Source organism: Onthophagus taurus, unplaced genomic scaffold (genome assembly GCF_036711975.1).
Source record: "Onthophagus taurus isolate NC unplaced genomic scaffold, IU_Otau_3.0 ScKx7SY_16, whole genome shotgun sequence".
NCBI classification, from domain to species: domain Eukaryota; kingdom Metazoa; phylum Arthropoda; class Insecta; order Coleoptera; family Scarabaeidae; genus Onthophagus; species Onthophagus taurus.
The window spans coordinates 624,904-648,815 of record NW_027248941.1 but is presented as its reverse complement, the minus strand read 5'-3'; the positions used below and the strand labels follow the sequence as shown (position 1 = coordinate 648,815).

The window sequence follows — 23,912 nt, the reverse complement described above, 5'->3', positions numbered from 1 at the left end:
CATATTCTTAATTTTTATAAAATGTCTTAATATTTATCATAAAAACAAAACTATAATAAAAAAAATTAAAAATTAAGGTTGGTATTAATATTTAAAAATTAAATTGTTGCTAACTTCAGGTTTAATGTTTTTTATTCTAACTTTTTTGTTTTTTGAGATAAGTGTGTCGTGTTTGGACTCATTTTAAAGGTTTTTTAATAAAGAATACATCATGAAAGAACACCATGAAGTTCCACTTGTCTGTTATATGATAACTAACTTCAGGTTTAAAATGTCAATCTCAATTTTGACATATTACAGGTTAGGTTTTTTATTTATTCACGATCGTGTGGGGAATTAAAAATGCTTCAAAATTGAGTCCAAACTCGACTCGATTATCTCAAGAAACACCCGCGATATCCCACGTTTAATTTTGACATAACCTCAAAAAAGTGATAACCGGAAGTTTGTTATCTTTTAAGATAACCCCATTGAGTTTGGGCTCGTTTTAAAGAGAATTTAATGTAGATCACGAATACGATGTTGGATTAATCAAATTCGATAATAACAAAAACAAAATGGCGGATTATAAAGAAAAAATGATTCGATCTTAACGAAATAAGTTTTTTAGAAGTTTTATTAGGCTTTTAGATCTAAAAATAAAGTTTTTTGGTATTTTTTTATAAGATATCCCTATTTTGCATATTTTTATTGAATGGAAGGTTGGTATTAATATTTAAAAATTAAATTGTTGCTAACTTCGGGTTTAATGTTTTTTTATTCTAACTTTTTTGTTTTTTGAGATAAATGGGTCATGTTTGGACTCATTTTAAAGGTTATTTTATAAAGATTACAAATATAATAATAAAATTAAAGTTGAAATTAACATTTTCAATATCAATGAAGTTATGGACAACTTCCGGTTAGAAATGTCAACCTCAATTTTGACATATTTGTAATCGTCGTGAAAAATCCTTTAAAATGAGTCCAAACATGATACGTTTAATTCCAATATTACTCGAGATATAAGCAACTTCCGGTTTGAAATGTCAATGTCATTTTGATATATTCTTAATTTCTATAAAATGTCTTAATATTTGTCATAAAAACAAAAATATAATAAAAAAAAATGAAAATTAAGGTTGGTATTAATATTTAAAAATTAAATTGTTGCTAACTTCCGGTTTAATGTTTTTTATTCTAACTTTTTTGTTTTTTGACATAAATGCGTCATGTTTGGACTCATTTTAAAGGTTATTTTATAAAGATTACAAATATAATAATAAAATTAAAGTTGACATTAACATTTTTAATATTAATGAAGTTATGGTGAACTTCCGGTTAGAAATGTCAACCTCAATTTTGACATATTTGTAATCGTCGTGAAAAATCCTTTAAAATGAGTCCAAACATGATACGTTTAATTCAAATATTACTCGAGATATAAGCAACTTCCGGTTTGAAATGTCAATGTCATTTTGACATATTCTTAATTTTTATAAAATGTCTTAATATTTGTCATAAAAACAAAAATATAATAAAAAAAAATAAAAATTAAGGTTGGTATTAATATTTAAAAATTAAATTGTTGCTAACTTCCGGTTTAATGTTTTTTATTCTAACTTTTTTGTTTTTTGACATAAATGCGTCATGTTTGGACTCATTTTAAAGGTTATTTTATAAAGATTACAAATATAATAATAAAATTAAAGTTGACATTAACATTTTCAATATTAATGAAGTTATGGCCAACTTCCGGTTAGAAATGTCAACGCCAATTTTGACATATTTGTAATTGCCGTGAAAAATCCTTTAAAATGAGCCCAAACATGATACGTTTAATTCCAATATTACTCGAGATATAAGCAACTTCCGGTTTGAAATGTCAATGTCATTTTAATATATTCTTAATTTTTATAAAATGTCTTAATATTTGTCATAAAAACAAAAATATAATAAAAAAAAATAAAAATTAAGGTTGGTATTAATATTTAAAAATTAAATTGTTGCTAACTTCGGGTTTAATGTTTTTTTATTCTAACTTTTTTGTTTTTTGAGATAAATACGTCATGTTTGGACTCATTTTAAAGGTTTTTTAATAAAGATTACGAATATAATAATAAAATTAAAGTTGACATTAACATTTTCAATATTAATGAAGTTATGGGCAACTTCCGGTTAGAAATGTCAACCTCAATTTTGACATATTTGTAATCGTCGTGAAAAATCCTTTTAAATGAGCCCAAACATGATACGTTTAATTCCAATATTACTCGAGATATAAGCAACTTCCGGTTTGAATGTCAATGTCATTTTAATATATTCTTAATTTTTATAAAATGTCTTAATATTTGTCATAAAAACAAAAATATAATAAAAAAAAATAAAAATTAAGGTTGGTATTAATATTTAAAAATTAAATTGTTGCTAACTTCGGGTTTAATGTTTTTTTATTCTAACTTTTTTGTTTTTTGACATAAATGCGTCATGTTTGGACTCATTTTAAAGGTTATTTAATAAACATTACAAATATAATAATAAAATTAAAGTTGACATTAACATTTTCAATATTAATGAAGTTATGGACAACTTCCGGTTAGAAATGTCAACGCCAATTTTGACATATTTGTAATTGCCGTGAAAAATCCTTTAAAATGAGCCCAAACATGATACGTTTAATTCCAATATTACTCGAGATATAAGCAACTTCCGGTTTGAAATGTCAATGTCATTTTGACATATTCTTAATTTTTATAAAATGTCTTAATATTTGTCATAAAAACAAAAATATAATAAAAAAAATTAAAAATTACGGTTGGTATTAATATTTAAAAATTAAATTGTTGCTAACTTCCGGTTTAATGTTTTTTATTCTAACTTTTTTGTTTTTTGAGATAAATGGGTCATGTTTGGACTCATTTTAAAGGTTATTTTATAAAGATTACGAATATAATTACAAAATTAAAATTTAGAATTTTTCTAGTTCTAGGTCTAGTGCTAGTTCTAGTTTTAGTGCAATAAAAATATACAACATAGTGATATCTAGCAACATCATGTTTGGACTTATTTTAATGGTTTTTTTTTTAATAAAGAATGCATCATAAAAGAACACCATGAAGTTGTCCATTTCTCTATTATATGATAAATGATAACTAACTTCAAGTGTAAAATGTCAACCTCAATTTTGACATATTTGTAATCTTAATAATTAATGTACTCGTTTTTTTTATTACAAACAATTCCCAACATCTAAATTCTTATTTTTAGGTTCAAAATAGGCAACCCAACTTACTCAAATTGACAAATGGATTAAACAAAGCCAGGTATTTTTTTTACTTACATTTTCCATTCTAAAATCGCTTTGCGGTGCAACCAAGGGGCATTCGCCCAAATTATAAGAATGTTGCTCCGTGTATACGATAAATAACACAAGAAATACGTTTAATTTAAAAAACATTTTTGGTGTCTTTGCTTGCAAGGTTTTAATCAAACTGACCTTCTTTAGCTTGTTTTGACCATTTATAAACTACCAAGAAACGAAGAGACGCTATTATCCTTATTTCTTTTGCACAATCGACCAAATTAAGATTCGTAGCGGCTTTAAAGTGATTAAGTTTCTAAAACGATTTGGTCGGATCTAAATCATTGCTTTATCTTGTTATTGAGTCGTTCAAAGGTCTTCCTCGTTAAAAACGATTGAGAAAGTAGAAAATTTCATGATTCATTCATTTCTTGGTAATGTTTATTCATTAATTAATTAGTTTATTGTTTGAATAAATTAATTACAATCGAATCATAAAAGATGGCGTTTTAAATCTTAATTTATTTATTTTTATATAGTTTATTTAAAACGAAAAATTATTTATAATTAAAATAAAGCAAAAATAAAAATAAAAAAAAAATCTTTTTTACCATCCGTAACAGCGCCATCTAACAAAATCAATCAACATCACGTCGTTAACCCTCATTTAACCATTTTTTCTACTTTTCCTCTACACATCTCGGTCAATCTTGGTCGATCTTGTCGGATTGAATCAAAATTGAAGTTGATTCTAGTTAATTTTAGATCCGCGCTGATCTCCTCGACGAGAACGATAAAAAAATTGTGATCTGTCAAAAGAAGATTATTAAAAACGCGGTGTGATTGTTGTTGTCGTCCTCGGTGGGGACCTGGTGGTGCCGGGCGAGGTGAAAGAAATGGCCGAAGAGGAACCCCACGATCACCGGCGGCACGCCTTCAGACAATTGGTGAGTTCATTCATTTAAATTAACCCCAAAAGAAAGATCTTACAAAAATCGGATCCGCCATTATTCGCACGTATTTCATCACGTACACAATTAAATTGTGTAAATAAAGCGATTTCTTTTCGTTTTTAACTCATTTTTAATAATAATAAACCGAAATTAATGAATTAAGCGATTTTCGAAACGATTATTACGAAAAATTTTGATTTTTATTATCATTGGGGGTTTGGTTGGGGGAATTTTTTGGGTTGGTATTAATTTTTTAATTAACACAATTTGCTATAAATTAATTTCTTATTTTAATTAAATTAATTTAAATGATTTAAAAAGACGAAAAAATTATTGAGTTGAAACGTTTAAGTTAATTAATTAATTAATTATAATTCGATTAAAAAAAAAGTGAGGTTATGTCGTTTGTTGACATTTAATTGACGTTTCAAGATTCATTAATTTAATTTATTACAAGAAAATTAATTAATTAAATAAGATATAGGCAACAATATTAACTCTTAAGTTGAGTTGGAGATATAAGTATGTTAAGAGAGTTTTAGAGGTTATGTTTGTAAATGACCACATGTGTCTCAAGACGGTTAAGTGTAAAACCAGAAACCGGAAACTAAAAAGTTTCGGGTGTTAATGTCAACTTTAATTTTATTATTATATTCGTAATCTTTATTAAAAAACCTTTAAAATGAGTCCAAACATGACCCATTTATCTCAAAAAACAAAAAAGTTAGAATAAAAAACATTAAACCGGAAGTTAGCAACAATTTAATTTTTAAATATTAATACCAACCTTAATTTTTGATTTTTTTTATTATATTTTTGTTTCTGTGACAAATTTTAAAACATTTTATAAAAATTAAGAATATATCAAAATGACATTGACATTTCAAACCGGAAGTTGCTTATATCTCGAGTAATATTGGAATTAAACGTATCATGTGTGGACTCATTTTAAAGGATTTTTCACAACGATTACAAATACATATGTCAAAATTGAGGTTGACATTTCTAACCGGAAGTTGACCCTAACTTCATTAATATTGAAGATGTTAATGTCAACTTTAATTTTATTATTATATTCGTAATCTTTATAAAATAACCTTTAAAATGAGTCCAAACATGACGCACTTATCTCAAAAAACAAAAAAGTTAGAATAAAAAACATTAAACCTGAAGTTAGCAACAATTTAATTTTTAAATATTAATACCAACCTTAATTTCTGACTTTTTTAATTACATTTTTGTGACAAACTTTAAAACATTTTACAAAAATTAAGAATATATCAAAATGACATTGACATTTCAAACCGGAAGTTGCTTATATCTCGAGTAATATTGGAATTAAACGTATCATGTTTGGGCTCATTTTAAAGGATTTTTCGCGACGATTACAAATATGTCAAAATTGAGGTTGACATTTCTAACCGGAAGTTGACCATAACTTCATTAATATTGAAGATGTTAATGTCAACTTTAATTTTATTATTATATTCGTAATCTTTATTAAAAAACCTTTAAAATGAGTCCAAACATGACGTATTCATCTCAAAAAACAAAAAAATTAGAATAAAAAAACATTAAACCGGAAGTTAGCAACAATTTAATTTTTAAATATTAATACCAACCTTAATTTTAGATTTTTTTTATTATATTTTAGTTTCTGTGACAAATTTTAAGACATTTTATAAAAATTTAGAATATATCAAAATGACATTGACATTTCAAACCGGAAGTTGCTTATATCTCGAGTAATATTGGAATTAAACGTATCATGTTTGGGCTCATTTTAAAGGATTTTTCGCGACGATTACAAATATGTCAAAATTGAGGTTGACATTTCTAACCGGAAGTTGACCATAACTTCATTAATATTGAAGATGTTAATGTCAACTTTAATTTTATTATTATATTCGTAATCTTTATTAAAAAACCTTTAAAATGAGTCCAAACATGACGTATTCATCTCAAAAAACAAAAAAATTAGAATAAAAAACATTAAACTCGAAGTTAGCAACAATTTAATTTTTAAATATTAATACCAACCTTAATTTTTATTATATTTTTGTTTTTGTGACAAATTTTAAAACATTTTACAACAATTAAGAATCAAAATGACATTGACATTTCAAACCGGAAGTTGCTTATATCTCGAGTAATATTGAAATTAAACGTATCATGTTTGGGCTCATTTTAAAGGATTTTTCACGACGATTACAAATATGTCAAAATTGAGGTTGACATTTCTAACCGGAAGTTGACCATAACTTCATTAATATTGAAGATAGATATGTCGTGTTTGTACTCATTTTAAAGGATTTTTAATGAAGATTATAAATATGACAAAATTGAGGTTGACATTCTTGTATTCTTCATTAAAAAAACCTTTAAAATGAGTACAAACAATTATTTTTAGGCGCACGGCTAAACAGGAATGTTTTTAGTTTTAAGTTTAGATTATTACGAAAATTTTTGATTTTTATTTTTAGGGATTTTAGTTGGGGGAATTTTTTGAGTTGGTATTAATTTTTTTAATTAACACAATTTGTTGCTATAAATTAATTGTTTATTATAATTAAATTGAAATTAATCTAAATCGTTTAAAAAAACGATAAAATTATTGAATTGAAACATTTAAATTAATTCATTCATTATAATTCGATTACAAAAAAGAAAAGTGAGGTTATGTCGTTTGTTGACATTTAATTGACGTTTCAACATTAATTTTAGTTCTAGTTTTAGTTCAATAAAAATATACCACTAGAACTAGCACTAAACCGAGAAGTAAATACCTACATTCGAAAAAAGTCAACCTCAATTTTGACATATTTGTAATCGTCGTGAAAAATCCTTTAAAATGAGCCCAAACATGATACGTTTAATTCCAATAATACTTGAGATATAAGCAACTTCCGGTTTGAAATGTCAATGTCATTTTGACATATTAATTTTTATAAAATGTTTTAAAATTTGTCACAAAAACAAAAGTATAATAAAAAAAAAATCAGAAATTAAGGTTGGTATTAATATTTAAAAATTAAATTGTTGCTAACTTCGGGTTTAGTGTTTTTTATTCTAACTTTTTTGTTTTTCGAGATAAGTGCGTCGTGTTTGGACTCATTTTAAAGAGTTTTTAATAAAGAATACATCGTGAAAGGACACCATGAAGTTGCCCATTTGTTTGTTATATGATAACTAACTTCAGGTTTATAGTGCCAACCTCAATTTTGACATATTTGTAATCTTCATTAAAAATCCTTTAAAATGAGTACCAACATGACATATTTATCTTCAATATTAATGAAGTTATGGTCAACTTCCGGTTAGAAATGTCAACGTCAATTTTGACATTTTTGTAATGGTCGTGAAAAATCCTTCAGCCGTGCGTCTGAGGATGCACGGCTAAACCCGAAACATTCTAGTTCTAGATCTAGTGTTAGTTCTAGTTTTAGTTCAATACAAATATATTTCTTTTATTTTTTTTTAATACAAAAACTACATAATTCAGTGTGAAGTTGACGCCTTCAACTTCAAAATAGCATTTTCTTCTTTGACATTGACGTTTTAAACTTCAAATTAACATTTCTTACTTTTAAAATGTCAAAATGACATTTATTACTGCGAACATAACATTTTGTGGTAGACATGTTGTAAACAATAATAATAATAAGTCGAAATTAATGAATTAAGCGATTTTCGAAGTGATTATTACAAAAAATTTGATTTTTATTATTTTTGGGGGATTTTATTTGGGGAAATTTTTTGGGTTGGTATTAATTTTTTAATTATCACAATTTATTTGTCGCTTTAAATTAATTGCTTATTTTAATGAAATTAAAATTAATCTAAATCATTTAAAAAGACGGTTATTATTAAATTATTGATTTGAAACATTTAAAGTTATTAACTAATTATAATTCGGCAAAAGAAGAAAAGAAAAGTGAGGTTACGTCCAAGTTATGTCGTTTGTTGACATTTAATTGACGTTTCAACATTAAATTATTACAGTGGTCTAGTGTTAGTTCTGGTTTTAGTTCAATACAAATATATTTCTTTTATTTTTTTTTTTATACAAAATGACATAATTTAGTGTGAAGTTGACACCTTCGACTTCAAAATCGCATTTTCTCCTGTGACATTGACGTTTTAAGCTTTAAAATAACATTTCTACTTTTAAAATGTCATAATGACATTTATTTCTGCGAACATGACATTTTGAGGTAATAATAATAATAATAAACTAATTTTTAATAATAATAAATCGAAATTAATGAATTAAGCGATTATTAGGAAAATTTTTGATTTTAGTTGGGGGAATTTTTTGGGTTGGTATTAATTTTTTTAATTAACTTTAACTTATTTAACTTTAATTGTTGCTATAAATTAATTTCTTATTTTAATTAAATTAATCTAAATCGTTTAAAAAGACGATAAAATTATTGATTTGAAACATTTAAATTATAATTCGATTAAAAAAAAAAAAGAAAAGTGAGGTTACGTCCAAGTTGTGTCGTTTGTTGACATTTAATTGACGTTTCAACATTAATTTATTACAAAAAGCTTAATTAATTAATAAATTAAATAAGGTAAGTTCTATTTTAATCCAATTTCAAATAAAAGTCTCGAAGCAGAAATGAATTTTAATTAAAATTTATAATATCTCTTCTGCGCATGATCGGATTGAGTTGCTGCTTGTTGCGGTGCCTCTCAAACTAAACGGCAGTAATGCTACAACTGCAGCAGCTCCACGTTCACGAAGCATCTTGAAACGACACCATGAAGTTGCCCATTTGTCTATTGTATGTTACTAACTTCAGGTTTATAGTGCCAACCTCAATTTTGACATATTTGTAATCTTCATTAAAAATCCTTTAAAATGAGTACCAACATGACATATTTATCTTCAATATTAATGAAGTTATGGTCAACTTCCGGTTAAAAATGTCAACGTCAATTTTGACATATTTGTAATTGTCGTGAAAAATCCTTTAAAATGAGCCCAAACATGATACGTTTATTGTAATATTATTCGAAATATAAGCAACTTCCGGTTTGAAATGTCAATGTCATTTTGACATTAATTTTTATAAAATGTTAAAATTTGTCACAAAAACAAGAATATAATAAAAAAAATCAAAAATTAAGGTTGGTATTAATATTTAAAAATTAAATTGTTGCTAACTTCGGGTTTAATGTTTTTTATTCTAACTTTTTTGTTTTTTGAGATAAGTGCGTCATGTTTGGACTCATTTTAAAGGTTATTTTATAAAGATTACGAATATAACAATAAAATTAAAGTTGAAATTAATACTTGAATGTTTTTTTCTTAACCGTTAGTTCTAGTTATTGTACAATAATAATATGCAACACAGTGACATCTAATGGTAACCAGCGCTACCTAGCACTGTTACTAGAACTAGCACTACATCGAGAACTAGAAACATTTGGGTTTAGCCGCACGTCTTTCAAGACGGCTAAACCCGAATGATTCTAGTTCTAGGTCTTGCGTTAGTTCTAGCGATAGTGTAAAACTAGAACTAACACTAGACCTAGAACTAGAAAGTTTCGGGTTTAGCCGTGCGTCTAGACGCACGGCTAAACCCGATATTTTCTAGTTCTAGGTCTAGTGTTAGTTCTAGTTTTAGTTCAATACTAATATATTTCTTTTATTTTTTTTGATACAAAAACGACATAATTCAGTGTGAAGTTGACGCCTTCAACTTCAAAATAACATTTTCTTCTTTGACATTGACGTTTTAAACTTCAAATTAACATTTCTTACTTTTCAAATGTCAAAATGATATTTATTACTGCAAACATGACATTTTGAGGTTGACATGTTGTAAACAATAATAATAATAAACTAATTTTTAATAATAATAAGTCGAAATTAATGAATTAAGCGATTTTCGAAATGATTATTACAAAAAATTTGTTTTTTATTATTTTTGGGGATTTTATTTGGGGGAATTTCTTGGGTTGGTATTAATTTTTTATTTAACACAATTTTAATTAACTGTTTACTTTAATTAAATTGAAATAAGTCGAAATTGTTTAAAAAAACGGTTATTATTAAATTGTTGATTTGAAACATTTAAATTTATTAACTAATTACAATTCGGCAAAAAAAAAAAAGAAAAGTGAGGTTACGTCCAAGTTATGTCGTTTATTGACATTTAATTGACGTTTCAACATCAATTTATTACAAAAAGCTTAATTAATTAATAAATTAAATAGGGTAAGTTCTATTTTAATCCAATTTCAAATAAAAGTCTCGAAGCAGAAATTAATTTTAATTAAAATTTATAATATGTCTTCTGCGCATGATCGGATTGAGTTGCTGCTTGTTGCGGTGCCTCTCAAACTAAACGGCAGAAACGGCAGTAATGCAACAACCGCAGCAGCTCCGCGTTCACGAGGCCTCCATTTAATGTAATACGCAATATGGCGAGTGTTAAATCAAAGAAATCCAGCATAAATAAAGATTACTCGTTTCGGACGGTACATAACCTCAAAAAAATTTCCATTTCACCACAACTAACTAATTTAAAATTCTTTTTAGAGGGAACGCAAACAAAAAAAGCTTTATTCGGAAGATTGGGCGTTAAACGACGACGACATCGAAGGAAGACGAACATTTTCGATTCAACAAAAACTCGAAGATCCCACTTTTGCCTCGCATTGTATGGTTAAAGAGATGCACGGATCGGAATTAACCGTCTCTTATTTCCAACGGAACGGTTTCAACACGCCTTTATTGTTTAAAGAAAAATCGGGGTTGGGGCTCCGCGTCCCCACGAATAACTTTACGATAAACGACGTTCGAATGTGCGTTGGTTCGAGACGTATCCTCGACGTTATGGACGTTAATACACAAAAAAATAGTGAAATGACCATGAAGGAGTGGCAAAAATATTACGAAGATCAAAATAAAGATCGATTATTAAACGTGATTTCGTTGGAATTTTCACACACTAAGTTAGAAAATTACGTTCAAAGCCCCACAATCGTTCGATTATTAGATTGGGTGGATTGCGTTTGGCCGAGACATCTAAAAGAGAGCCAAACCGAAGCGACCAACGTTTTGGATGATATGAAATACCCCAAAGTTCAAAAATATTGTTTGATGAGTGTTAAAGGGTGCTACACTGATTTTCACGTCGATTTTGGGGGGACTTCGGTGTGGTATCACATTTTAAAAGGGTGTAAAGTGTTTTGGTTAATCCCCCCGACGAAACATAACCTAGATTTGTACGAACGGTGGGTTTTATCTGGTAAACAATCGGATATTTTCTTTGGGGATTCCGTCGAAAAGTGTGCAAGAATAACTTTGTTGGAGGGAAATACGTTTTTTATCCCAACTGGGTGGATTCACGCCGTTTATACTCCGTGCGATTCGTTAGTTTTTGGCGGGAATTTTTTGCATTCCTTCGGAATTGATAAACAATTAAAAATAGCGCAAGTTGAGGACACGACGAAGGTCCCCCAAAAATTTCGTTACCCCTTTTTCACCGAAATGTTATGGTACGTACTCGAACGTTACGTTTTTTGCTTACTCGGACGATCACATCTAACCTCAACCAACGAATTTTCGCCAACAGAAAAGCAACAACACGTTCATTTAACCCATTCTGAATTACATGGGTTAAAGGAAATCGTTTTATTCCTCCACATGTTACCGGCGAATAAAAAAAATGTACCAGAATTAATCAAAGATCCGGTTGCTTTAATTCAAGACGTTCGAACGTTAATCGGACAACATCGACAAGATGTGAGGGAATTGGCGATTACGGGTAGGCCGATTTTGAATCTTCCTGATGAGACTAACATGGAAAGTAAAAGTAAATTGGGGTATATTCAAAGGGGGGCTTTTAAAAGCGGGTTTAAGGATGGTTTTAAAGGACCAAAGGTGACCGGAAGTGGGGTTAAGTCGCAAAAAGGGAGTCCTAATGGTGGTGGAGGAGTTGCTGGTGATAAAGGGGGACCAAGGAGGCGAAGAACTCGGTGAGTAAATTAAATAAAATTGTTATATGAAAAAAAAATAATGGAAAAAATCATTTTTGTGAAAAAAAGGAAACTGTAAATTAGGGTACGTTCATTTATGGATTTAATATTTTTAAGGTTAAAATTATAGTTGACATTAACACTTGAATGTTTTTTTCGAAATTCTGTCAAAAAACATCAAAATTATATTTAGGCGCACTTCTAAACACGAATATTTCTAATTCTAGGTCTAGTTTAGCAATAATAATATACAACACAATATTTAATGCTAATTAGCGCTACCTAGCACTATCACTAGAACTAACACAAGACCTAGAACTAGAATCATTCGGGTTTAGCCGTCTTAAGAGACGCACGGCTAAACCCGAATGTTTCTAGTTCTAGGTCTAGTGTTAGTTCTAGTTTTAGGTCAATACAAATATGCAACATAGTAATTGAAAGAATCATTTTTGTGAAAGAAAGGAAACTGTAAATTAGGGTACGTTCATTTATCCATTTAATATTTTGAAATGTCATTTTTGAGGTTAAAATTAGAATTGACATTAATACTTGAATGTTTTTTTCTTAACCGTGCGTCGAAATTCTGTCAAAAAACATCAAAATCTCTAGTCTAGCAATAATAATATACAACACAAGGATATTTAATGCTAACTAGCACTATCACTAAAACTAACATTAGAGCTAGAACTAGAAACATTCGGATTTAGCCGCACGTCTCTCAAGACGGCTAAACCCGAATGATTCTAGTTCTAGGTCTTGTGTTAGTTCTAGTTTTAGGTTAATAAAAATATGCAACATAGTGATATCTTATGTTAACAAATAAGATTAAGAAAAAAGGAGGTTGGTAGCCCTTCCTTTCACACTGATTGATTTCTGACAATTGACAGAATCAGATTGTTTTCAAAGTTGAAGTGAAATTTATTTTATTTATTATAATTATTAAATGTTTAATTACACATTAATATCAAGAATCGACTGGTTTTTGATCATTTCTAGGTAAACTATGAGTTTTTATACATTTATTAATATTATCAAAATAAAACTGTCATCAAACGTCACTCATAGATGTCGCTACTATTGGGCTGTCAGTGACAATAAATATTTATTTTTTATTTATTTTATAAAATAAATGAAATAAAATTGTTATATGAAAAAAATGAGGTAAAAATTTTTTTTTTAATTAAATTTAAATATTTAAAACACTTTAATGAAATTGGTTTAAAACGTTTTCTTTTGATAAATCAATTTAAAGAATTAATTAAAAGAATCATTATTGTGAAAGAAAGGAAACTGTAAATTAGGGTACGTTCATTTATCCATTTAATATTTTGAAATGTCATTTTTGAGGTTAAAATTAGAGTTGACATTAACACTTGAATGTTTTTTTCTTAACCGTGCGTCGAAATTCTGTCAAAAAACATCAAAATTATATTTAGGCGCACTTCTAAACACGAATATTTCTAATTCTAGGTCTAGTCTAGCAATAATAATATACAACACAATATTTAATGCTAACTAGCGCTACCTACTACTATCACTAGAAGTAACACAAGACCTAGAACTAGAATCATTCGTTTCCTAGAACGTTTCTAGGTCTAGGTCTAGTGTTAGTTCTAGTTTTAGGTCAATAAAAATATGCAACATAGTGATATTTTATGTTAACAAGTGAGATTAAGAAAAAATGAGGTTGGTAGCCCTTCCAACCTTCTTAAAACGCTTTAAGGGTAAAAATGAAATTGTTTTAAACCGTTTTGTTTTGATAAATCAATTTAAAGAATGAATTGGAAAGAATCATTTTTGTGAAAGAAGGAAAACTGTAAATTAGGGTACGTTCATTTATCCATTTCATATTTTGAAATGTCATTTTTGAGGTTAAAATAAGAATTGACATTAATACTTGAATGTTTTTTTCTTAACCGTGCGTCGAAATTCTGCCAAAAAACATCAAAATCTCTAGTCTAGCAATAATAATATACAACACAATGATATTTAATGCTAACTAGCGCTACCTAGCACTATCACTAAAACTAACATTAGAGCTAGAACTAGAAACATTCAGATTTAGCCGCACGTCTCTCAAGACGGCTAAACCCGAATGATTCTAGTTCTAGGTCTTGTGTTAGTTCTAGTTTTAGGTCAATTAAAATATGCAACATAGTGATATCTTATGTTAACAAATAAGATTAAGAAAAAATGAGGTTGGTAGCCCTTCCTTTCATACTGATTGATTTCTGACAATTGACAGAATCAGATTGTTTTCAAAGTTGAAGTGAAATTTATTTTATTTACTATAATTATTAAATGTTTAATTACACATTAATATCAAGAATCGACTGGTTTTTGATCATTTCTAGGTAAACTATGAGTTTTTATACATTTATTAATATTAATATTATCAAAATAAAACTGTCACTCATAGATGTCGCTACTATTGAGCTGTCAGTGACAATAAATATTTATTCTATAAATGAAATAAAATTGTTATATGAAAAAAGTGAGGTAAAAAAATTTTTTTTTCATTAAATTTAAATATTTAAAACGCTTCAAGGGTAAAAATGAAATTGTTTTAAAACGTTTTCTTTTGATAAATCAATTTAAAGAATTAATCGAAAGAATCATTTTTGTGAAAGAACGGAAACTGTAAATTAGGGTACGTTCATTTATCCATTTAATATTTTGAAATCATTTTTGAGGTTGACAATTTAAACTTTTTTTCTTTTGAAATATCATAATGAACGTCAAAATGACATTTGTTACTTGCAACAACTAAAAAGTTTTTATTAAAACAACGAACCGTTGATAGAAAAACAGCGTATTAAAAATAATACTGAACTAAACCATGAAACCATTACAACAACTGTCAACTTAAAGTTTTCTATAAAATATTCTTATAACTAACGACATCTAGCGGATGTATATAAACGTACAGATGGGCAACACATTGAGAGTTTTCCCTTAACAATTACAATGTCATAATGAACGTCAAAATGACATTTCTTAAATTTTTATTAAAATTTTCGTTAAATTTAAATGATTAAAACGCTTTAAGGGTAAGAATGAAATTGTTATAAAACGTTTTTTTGATAAATCAATTTAAAGAATTAATTGTTGATAGAAATATCAACATTTTTGTGAAACGAGGAAAACTGTAAATTAGGGTACGTTCATTTATTTAACCTCAAAATGACATTTCTTAGTTTTAAAGTGTGATAATGAACGTCAAAATGACATTTTTTACTGTTACAATGTCATAATGAACGTGAAAATGACATTTTTTACTGTTACAATGTCATAATAAACGTCAAAATGACATTTTTTACTGTTACAATGTCATAATGAACCTCAAAATGACATTTCTTAGTTTTAAAATGTCATAATGAACCACAAAATGACATTGTTTATTGTTACAATGTCATAATAAACATCAAAATGACATTGGCTACTGTTACAATGTCACAACAAACGTCAAAATGACATTTGTTACTGTTACAATGTCATAATCAATGTCAAAATAACATTTGTTACTGTTACATTGTCATAATGAACCTCAAAATGACATTTTTTACTTTTAAAATGTCATAACGAACGTCAAAATGACATTTCTTACTATTAAATGACATTAATTAATTTTTCAAAAGTCTTCAGCATTACAGAAAATTATTCGTTCATTTATTCGTTATAAAAAGTTCCAAAACAATTTAATTATTCACTAAAGTTTTTGGTGTTATTCCTTAACTTTTCTTAATTCCTTTAGGACAAAAACTTTTCTTATTCGGAGTTCCTACTAAAATAAAAACTTCAATATCATCAAAAAGAACTTGTTTACCTTGTATTTCGAGAAGTTTTATGTTTATTTATTAATTTTCTCGTTAATTATTTAATAATAATCGATTGTAACCTCAATTTCCTTGTTTATCTGTCACATTTAATAACTTACTAAAATTTCGAAAAGATGGCGTTACCGATTTATTTCGGCAAATTCGTTAATACCAACCCCGAAATAAAAAAAAATCCTAAAAAATATTAAAAAATTTTTTCTTCTTTTTAATTTGAGGTTATGTCAATATTAATCATCATTATTTACCTTTTAGGTGTAAAAAATGCGAGGCGTGTCAACGAAGCGATTGCGGCGAGTGCAGTTTTTGCTTGGACATGGTTAAATTCGGCGGTCCGGGCCGGGCGAAACAAACCTGCAACATGAGGCAGTGTTTGCAGCCGATGCTTCCGGTTACGGCGGCTTGTACGCATTGCGGATTGGACGGATGGGGCCAAACCCCCGTTGTTCCTCTACAGAAGGGGCCCCAACGATGCGAAAGTGCGAGTACTTTAATGGAATGTTCCGTAAGTGATTATATAACCTCATTTTTTTATCTGTCAAATGTCATTTTTTATATGTCAAATTTAATTTTTATCTGTCAAATGTTATTTTTTTATGACAAATTTAATTTTTATCTGTCAAACGTTATTTCTTATCTGTCAAATATCATTTTTTATATGTCAAATGTCAGTTTTATCTGTCAAATGTCATTTTTATCTATCAAACGTCATTGCTCAACTGTCAAATGTCATTTTTTATATGGAAAGTGTCATTTTTTATATGAAAAATTTAATTCTTATCTGTCAAATGTCATGTTTAGCTATCAAATGTAATTTCTTATCTGTCAAATGTCATTTTTATCTATCAAACGTCATTTCTCATCTGTCAAATGTCATTTTTATATGGAAAATGTCATTTCTTAACTGTCATGTCATTTTTTATATGTCAAATTTAATTTATATCTGTCAAATGTCATTTTTATCTATCAAACGTCATTTCTCATCTGTCAAATGTCATTTTTTATATGTCAAATTTAATTTATATCTGTCAAATGTCATTTTTTATATGTCAAATTTAATTTATATCTGTCAAATGTCATTTTTATCTATCAAACGTCATTTCTCATCTGTCAAATGTCATTTTTTATATGTCAAATTTAATTTATATCTGTCAAATGTCATTTTTTATATGTCAAATTTAATTTATATCTGTCAAATGTCATTTTTATCTATCAAACGTCATTTCTCATCTGTCAAATGTCATTTTTTATATGTCAAATTTAATTTATATCTGTCAAATGTCATTTTTATCTATCAAACGTCATTTTTCATCTGTCAAATGTCATTTTTTATATGTCAAATTTAATTTATATCTGTCAAATGTCATTTTTATCTATCAAACGTCATTTCTCATCCGTCAAATGTCATTTTTAGCTACAAATTTTATTTCTCAACTGTCAAATGTCATTTTTTATATGTCAAATTTAATTTATATCTGTCAAATGTCATTTTTTATATGTCAAATGTCATTTTTATCTATCAAACGTCATTTCTCATCTGTCAAATGTCATTTTTATATGGAAAATGTCATTTCTTAACTGTCATGTCATTTTTTATATGTCAAATTTAATTTATATCTGTCAAATGTCATTTTTATCTATCAAACGTCATTTCTCATCTGTCAAATGTCATTTTTTATATGTCAAATTTAATTTATATCTGTCAAATGTCATTTTTTATATGTCAAATTTAATTTATATCTGTCAAATGTCATTTTTATCTATCAAACGTCATTTCTCATCTGTCAAATGTCATTTTTTATATGTCAAATTTAATTTATATCTGTCAAATGTCATTTTTTATATGTCAAATTTAATTTATATCTGTCAAATGTCATTTTTATCTATCAAACGTCATTTCTCATCTGACAAATGTCATTTTTTATATGTCAAATTTAATTTATATCTGTCAAATGTCATTTTTATCTATCAAACGTCATTTTTCATCTGTCAAATGTCATTTTTTATATGTCAAATTTAATTTATATCTGTCAAATGTCATTTTTATCTATCAAACGTCATTTCTCATCCGTCAAATGTCATTTTTAGCTACAAATTTTATTTCTCAACTGTCAAATGTCATTTTTTATATGTCAAATTTAATTTATATCTGTCAAATGTCATTTTTTATATGTCAAATGTCATTTTTATCTATCAAACGTCATTTCTCATCTGTCAAATGTCATTTTTATATGGAAAATGTCATTTCTTAACTGTCATGTCATTTTTTATATGTCAAATTTAATTTATATCTGTCAAATGTCATTTTTATCTATCAAACGTCATTTCTCATCTGTCAAATGTCATTTTTTATATGTCAAATTTAATTTATATCTGTCAAATGTCATTTTTTATATGTCAAATTTAATTTATATCTGTCAAATGTCATTTTTATCTATCAAACGTCATTTCTCATCTGTCAAATGTCATTTTTTATATGTCAAATTTAATTTATATCTGTCAAATGTCATTTTTTATATGTCAAATTTAATTTATATCTGTCAAATGTCATTTTTATCTATCAAACGTCATTTCTCATCTGACAAATGTCATTTTTTATATGTCAAATTTAATTTATATCTGTCAAATGTCATTTTTATCTATCAAACGTCATTTTTCATCTGTCAAATGTCATTTTTTATATGTCAAATTTAATTTATATCTGTCAAATGTCATTTTTATCTATCAAACGTCATTTCTCATCCGTCAAATGTCATTTTTAGCTACAAATTTTATTTCTCAACTGTCAAATGTCATTTTTTATATGTCAAATTTAATTTATATCTGTCAAATGTCATTTTTTATATGTCAAATGTCATTTTTATCTATCAAACGTCATTTCTCATCTGTCAAATGTCATTTTTTATATGTCAAATTTAATTTATATCTGTCAAATGTCATTTTTATCTATCAAACGTCATTTCTCATCTGTCAAATGTGATTTTTAGCTACAAATTTTATTTCTCAACTGTCAAATGTAATTTTTTATATGTCAAATTTAATTTATATCTATCAAACGTCATTTCTCATCTGTCAAATGTCATTTTTATATGTCAAATTTAATTTATATCTGTCAAATGTCATTTTTATCTATCAAACGTCATTTCTCATCTGTCAAATGTCATTTTTTATATGTCAAATTTAATTTATATCTGTCAAATGTCATTTTTATCTATCAAACGTCATTTCTCATCTGTCAAATGTCATTTTTAGCTACAAATTTTATTTCTCAACTGTCAAATGTAATTTTTTATATGTCAAATTTAATTTATATCTATCAAACGTCATTTCTCATCTGTCAAATGTCATTTTTTATATGGAAAATGTCATTTCTTAACTGTCAAATGTCATTTTTTATATGTCAAATTTAATTTATATCTGTCAAATGTCATTTTTATCTATCAAACGTCATTTCTCATCTGTCAAATGTCATTTTTTATATGTCAAATTTAATTTATATCTGTCAAATGTCATTTTTATCTATCAAACGTCATTTCTCATCTGTCAAATGTCATTTTTTATATGTCAAATTTAATTTATATCTGTCAAATGTCATTTTTATCTATCAAACGTCATTTCTCATCTGTCAAATGTCATTTTTAGCTACAAATTTTATTTCTCAACTGTCAAATGTAATTTTTTATATGTCAAATTTAATTTATATCTATCAAACGTCATTTCTCATCTGTCAAATGTCATTTTTTATATGGAAAATGTCATTTCTTAATTGTCAAATGTCATTTTTTATATGTCAAATTTAATTTATATCTGTCAAATGTCATTTTTTATATGTCAAATTTAATTTATATCTGTCAAATGTCATTTTTTATATGTCAAATGTCATTTTTATCTATCAAACGTCATTTCTCATCTGTCAAATGTCATTTTTTATATGTCAAATTTAATTTATATCTGTCAAATGTCATTTTTATCTATCAAACGTCATTTCTCATCTGTCAAATGTCATTTTTAGCTACAAATTTTATTTCTCAACTGTCAAATGTAATTTTTTATATGTCAAATTTAATTTATATCTATCAAACGTCATTTCTCATCTGTCAAATGTCATTTTTATATGTCAAATTTAATTTATATCTGTCAAATGTCATTTTTATCTATCAAACGTCATTTCTCATCTGTCAAATGTCATTTTTTATATGTCAAATTTAATTTATATCTGTCAAATGTCATTTTTATCTATCAAACGTCATTTCTCATCTGTCAAATGTCATTTTTAGCTACAAATTTTATTTCTCAACTGTCAAATGTAATTTTTTATATGTCAAATTTAATTTATATCTGTCAAATGTCATTTTTATCTATCAAACGTCATTTCTCATCTGTCAAATGTCATTTTTTATATGTCAAATTTAATTTATATCTGTCAAATGTCATTTTTATCTATCAAACGTCATTTCTCATCTGTCAAATGTCATTTTTAGCTACAAATTTTATTTCTCAACTGTCAAATGTAATTTTTTATATGTCAAATTTAATTTATATCTGTCAAATGTCATTTTTATCTATCAAACGTCATTTCTCATCTGTCAAATGTCATTTTTTATATGTCAAATTTAATTTATATCTATCAAACGTAATTTCTCATCTGTCAAATGTTATTTTTTATATGGAAAATGTCATTTCTTAACTGTCAAATGTCATTTTTTATATGTCAAATTTAATTTGTATCTGTCAAATGTCATTTTTATCTATCAAATGTCATTTCTCAACTGTCAAATCTCATTTTTTATATGTCAAATTTAATTTATATCTGTCAAATGTCATTTTTATCTATCAAACGTCATTTCTCATCTGTCAAATGTCATTTTTTATATGTCAAATTTAATTTATATCTATCAAATGTCATTTCTCATCTGTCAAATGTCATTTTTTATATGTCAAATTTAATTTATATCTGTCAAATGTCATTTTTATCTATCAAACGTCATTTCTCATCTGTCAAATGTCATTTTTTATATGTCAAATTTAATTTATATCTATCAAACGTAATTTCTCATCTGTCAAATGTTATTTTTTATATGGAAAATGTCATTTCTTAACTGTCAAATGTCATTTTTTATATGTCAAATTTAATTTGTATCTGTCAAATGTCATTTTTATCTATCAAACGTCATTTCTCATCTGTCAAATTTAATTTATATCTGTCAAATGTCATTTTTTATATGGAAAGTGTCGTTTCTTATATGTAAAATGTCATTTTTTATCTGTCAAATGTCATTTTTATCTATCAAACGTCATTTCTCATCTGTCAAATGTCATTTTTTATATGGAAAATGTCATTTTTTATATGGAAAATGTCATTTTTTATATGTCAAATTTAATTTATATCTGTCAAATGTCATTTTTATCTATCAAACGTCATTTCTCATCTGTCAAATGTCATTTTTTATATGTCAAATTTAATTTATATCTATCAAATGTCATTTCTCATCTGTCAAATGTCATTTTTTATATGTCAAATTTAATTTATATCTGTCAAATGTCATTTTTATCTATCAAACGTCATTTCTCATCTGTCAAATGTCATTTTTTATATGTCAAATTTAATTTATATCTATCAAACGTAATTTCTCATCTGTCAAATGTTATTTTTTATATGGAAAATGTCATTTCTTAACTGTCAAATGTCATTTTTTATATGTCAAATTTAATTTGTATCTGTCAAATGTCATTTTTATCTATCAAACGTCATTTCTCATCTGTCAAATTTAATTTATATCTGTCAAATGTCATTTTTTATATGGAAAGTGTCGTTTCTTATATGTAAAATGTCATTTTTTATCTGTCAAATGTCATTTTTATCTATCAAACGTCATTTCTCATCTGTCAAATGTCATTTTTTATATGGAAAATGTCATTTTTTATATGGAAAATGTCATTTTTTATATGGAAAGTTTCGTTTCTTATATGTAAAATGTCATTTTTTATATGACAAATTTAATTCTAATATGTTAAATGTCATTTTTATCTATCAAACGTCATTTCTTATCTGTCAAATGTCATTTTTTATATGACAAATTTAATTCTAGTCTGTCAAATGTCATATTTAACTATCAAATGTCATTTATCATCTGTTAAATGTCATTTTTTATATGACAAATTTAATTTTCATCTGTCAAATATCATTTTTTACATGGAAAATGTCATTTCGCATCAGTCAAATGTTATTTTTAGCTATCAAATGTAATTTCTCATCTGTCAAATTTATTTTCATCAGTCAAATGTCATTTTTTATCTGTCAAATTAAATTTTTTGATTTATTTTAGGTGTGTTATGAGATAGCCCACCCGGCTTGCGTACAACGTTTATGTCCTCAATTTACGGGTTACATCAACGAGGATATGCCCAATTCTTGGGAATGTCCTCAATGTTGTAAGTTGGGTAAAAACACGGATTATCGTCCGCGGCATTTTCGCGCTCGCCAAAAATCGAGCGATATGCGCCGAATGTCGATTAGTTCCGACGCGAGCGCTCCGTTAGATGCGAATTTGAAGCAGCAAATGTTGGAGAGGAACGACGATTATCGTTTGGAGCAAAGCGGGGATGATTCGGGCCCGGAAAACGATAACAAGGATGAAATAAACATGTTGGGGTATCAAAACATGGTGGTGAAGAAGCGGAGGAGTTCCGAGAGTTGTGAGAGTGAAAATAAAAACAATTTGGTGGTGAATAACTTGAGTAACGGTGAACCCCCTAGGAAACAAGCTTTACGAGTTCAATTAGCGCAACAATTAGCGAGTAATTCCGGGAAAATCTTAAAAAAACCTATGTTTGTGGTTCGCCCAGCTTCGATACCGGTCCTAAATTCGATCGGTACCAACTTAACTTTGGATAAAAAGGTGATTTTGAGCGTTTTTAAGTATTTAAATACCCGCGAGTTAAATAAATGTTCGTTAGTTTGTAAAACTTGGGCCCATTTCTCGATCGACCCCTCGTTGTGGAAACGAATGGATTTCACGAAACGCCAAATATCGTCGGAACATTTAAAAGGCATCGTGCGAAGACAACCGGAAGTGTTAATTTTCGATTGGTGCCAAATCAATAAATACCAACTACCGTGGTTAATACAACGCTTAACGAATTTAAAAACTTTATCTTTAATCGGAACGAACATAAAATCGATCATTTCGTTACGGACCTGTTTAAACGCGGTGTCTCAACTCGAAAATTTGGACGTCTCGTACATCTCCGGGTTTAACGACGCAGCTTTGAGGGAAATTTTGGGACCAAACAACGATTCAAGGCGTGGTTTAACCGATGAGAAAATAAGATTTCGTAATTTGAAGAGTTTAAATTTAGCGGGGACCGATATTACCGACATAGCGATGAGATACGTGACCCAATACCTACCGAATTTGCAAATGTTAAGTTTGAGTTGTTGTCCGAGGATTTCCGACGCGGGGATCGCGCAATTAAGCACGAAACCGGCCCCTACGGTCAATAATTTAGTTAGTTTAGATTTGAGTCGATCAAAATTAGTTACGGAAGTGAGTTTAGAACAGTTGGCGAAATGCAAAAGTTTGACTAGGTTAGATTTAAGACACTCGACGCAAGTTTCGACGCAAGCGGTGATCCAATTCGCCGCGAAAAGCGAACTTGATTTGCAAGTTAAGGACGTTAAGTTGGTCGATAAGAGGGTGATTAATAATAATAGTTAATATTGATTTAATTTGACTCAAAATGTATTAATTTTTTTTTGATCTCTTATTTTTATGTATAAATTGTAAATAATTTATCGATATAATCACCAAAGATTAATTTGTATTGATTAAAACTTTGTAAATA

The 23,912-nt window shown here is 27.4% G+C and overlaps 2 protein-coding genes across 3 annotated transcripts in view; one reads left to right on the top strand and one right to left on the bottom strand.

The window, feature by feature from the left end:
• Nucleotides 1-3,512, bottom strand: part of LOC111415345 (apolipoprotein D-like) — an 8,309-nt gene extending 4,797 nt beyond the window's left edge. The window contains exon 1 of the mRNA XM_023046973.2: nucleotides 3,320-3,512. Within this exon, the coding sequence (XP_022902741.1) occupies nucleotides 3,320-3,436 (117 nt within the window). The 5' untranslated portion in view covers nucleotides 3,437-3,512. The remainder of the gene's footprint in view (nucleotides 1-3,319) is intronic.
• Nucleotides 1-23,912, top strand: part of LOC111415343 (Lysine demethylase 2) — a 27,869-nt gene extending 3,957 nt beyond the window's left edge. The window contains exons 2-6 of one of the 2 annotated variants that reach the window (XM_071201172.1): nucleotides 3,247-3,302; nucleotides 4,046-4,227; nucleotides 10,790-12,231; nucleotides 16,323-16,572; nucleotides 22,394-23,912. In XM_071201172.1, coding sequence (XP_071057273.1) covers nucleotides 4,177-4,227; nucleotides 10,790-12,231; nucleotides 16,323-16,572; nucleotides 22,394-23,785 — 3,135 coding nt within the window. In that variant the 5' untranslated portion in view covers nucleotides 3,247-3,302; nucleotides 4,046-4,176 and the 3' untranslated portion in view covers nucleotides 23,786-23,912. Of the gene's footprint in view, nucleotides 1-3,246; nucleotides 3,303-4,045; nucleotides 4,228-10,598; nucleotides 10,729-10,789; nucleotides 12,232-16,322; nucleotides 16,573-22,393 lie in introns of those variants that run through there. The other variant, XM_023046967.2, reaches the window with a different exon arrangement.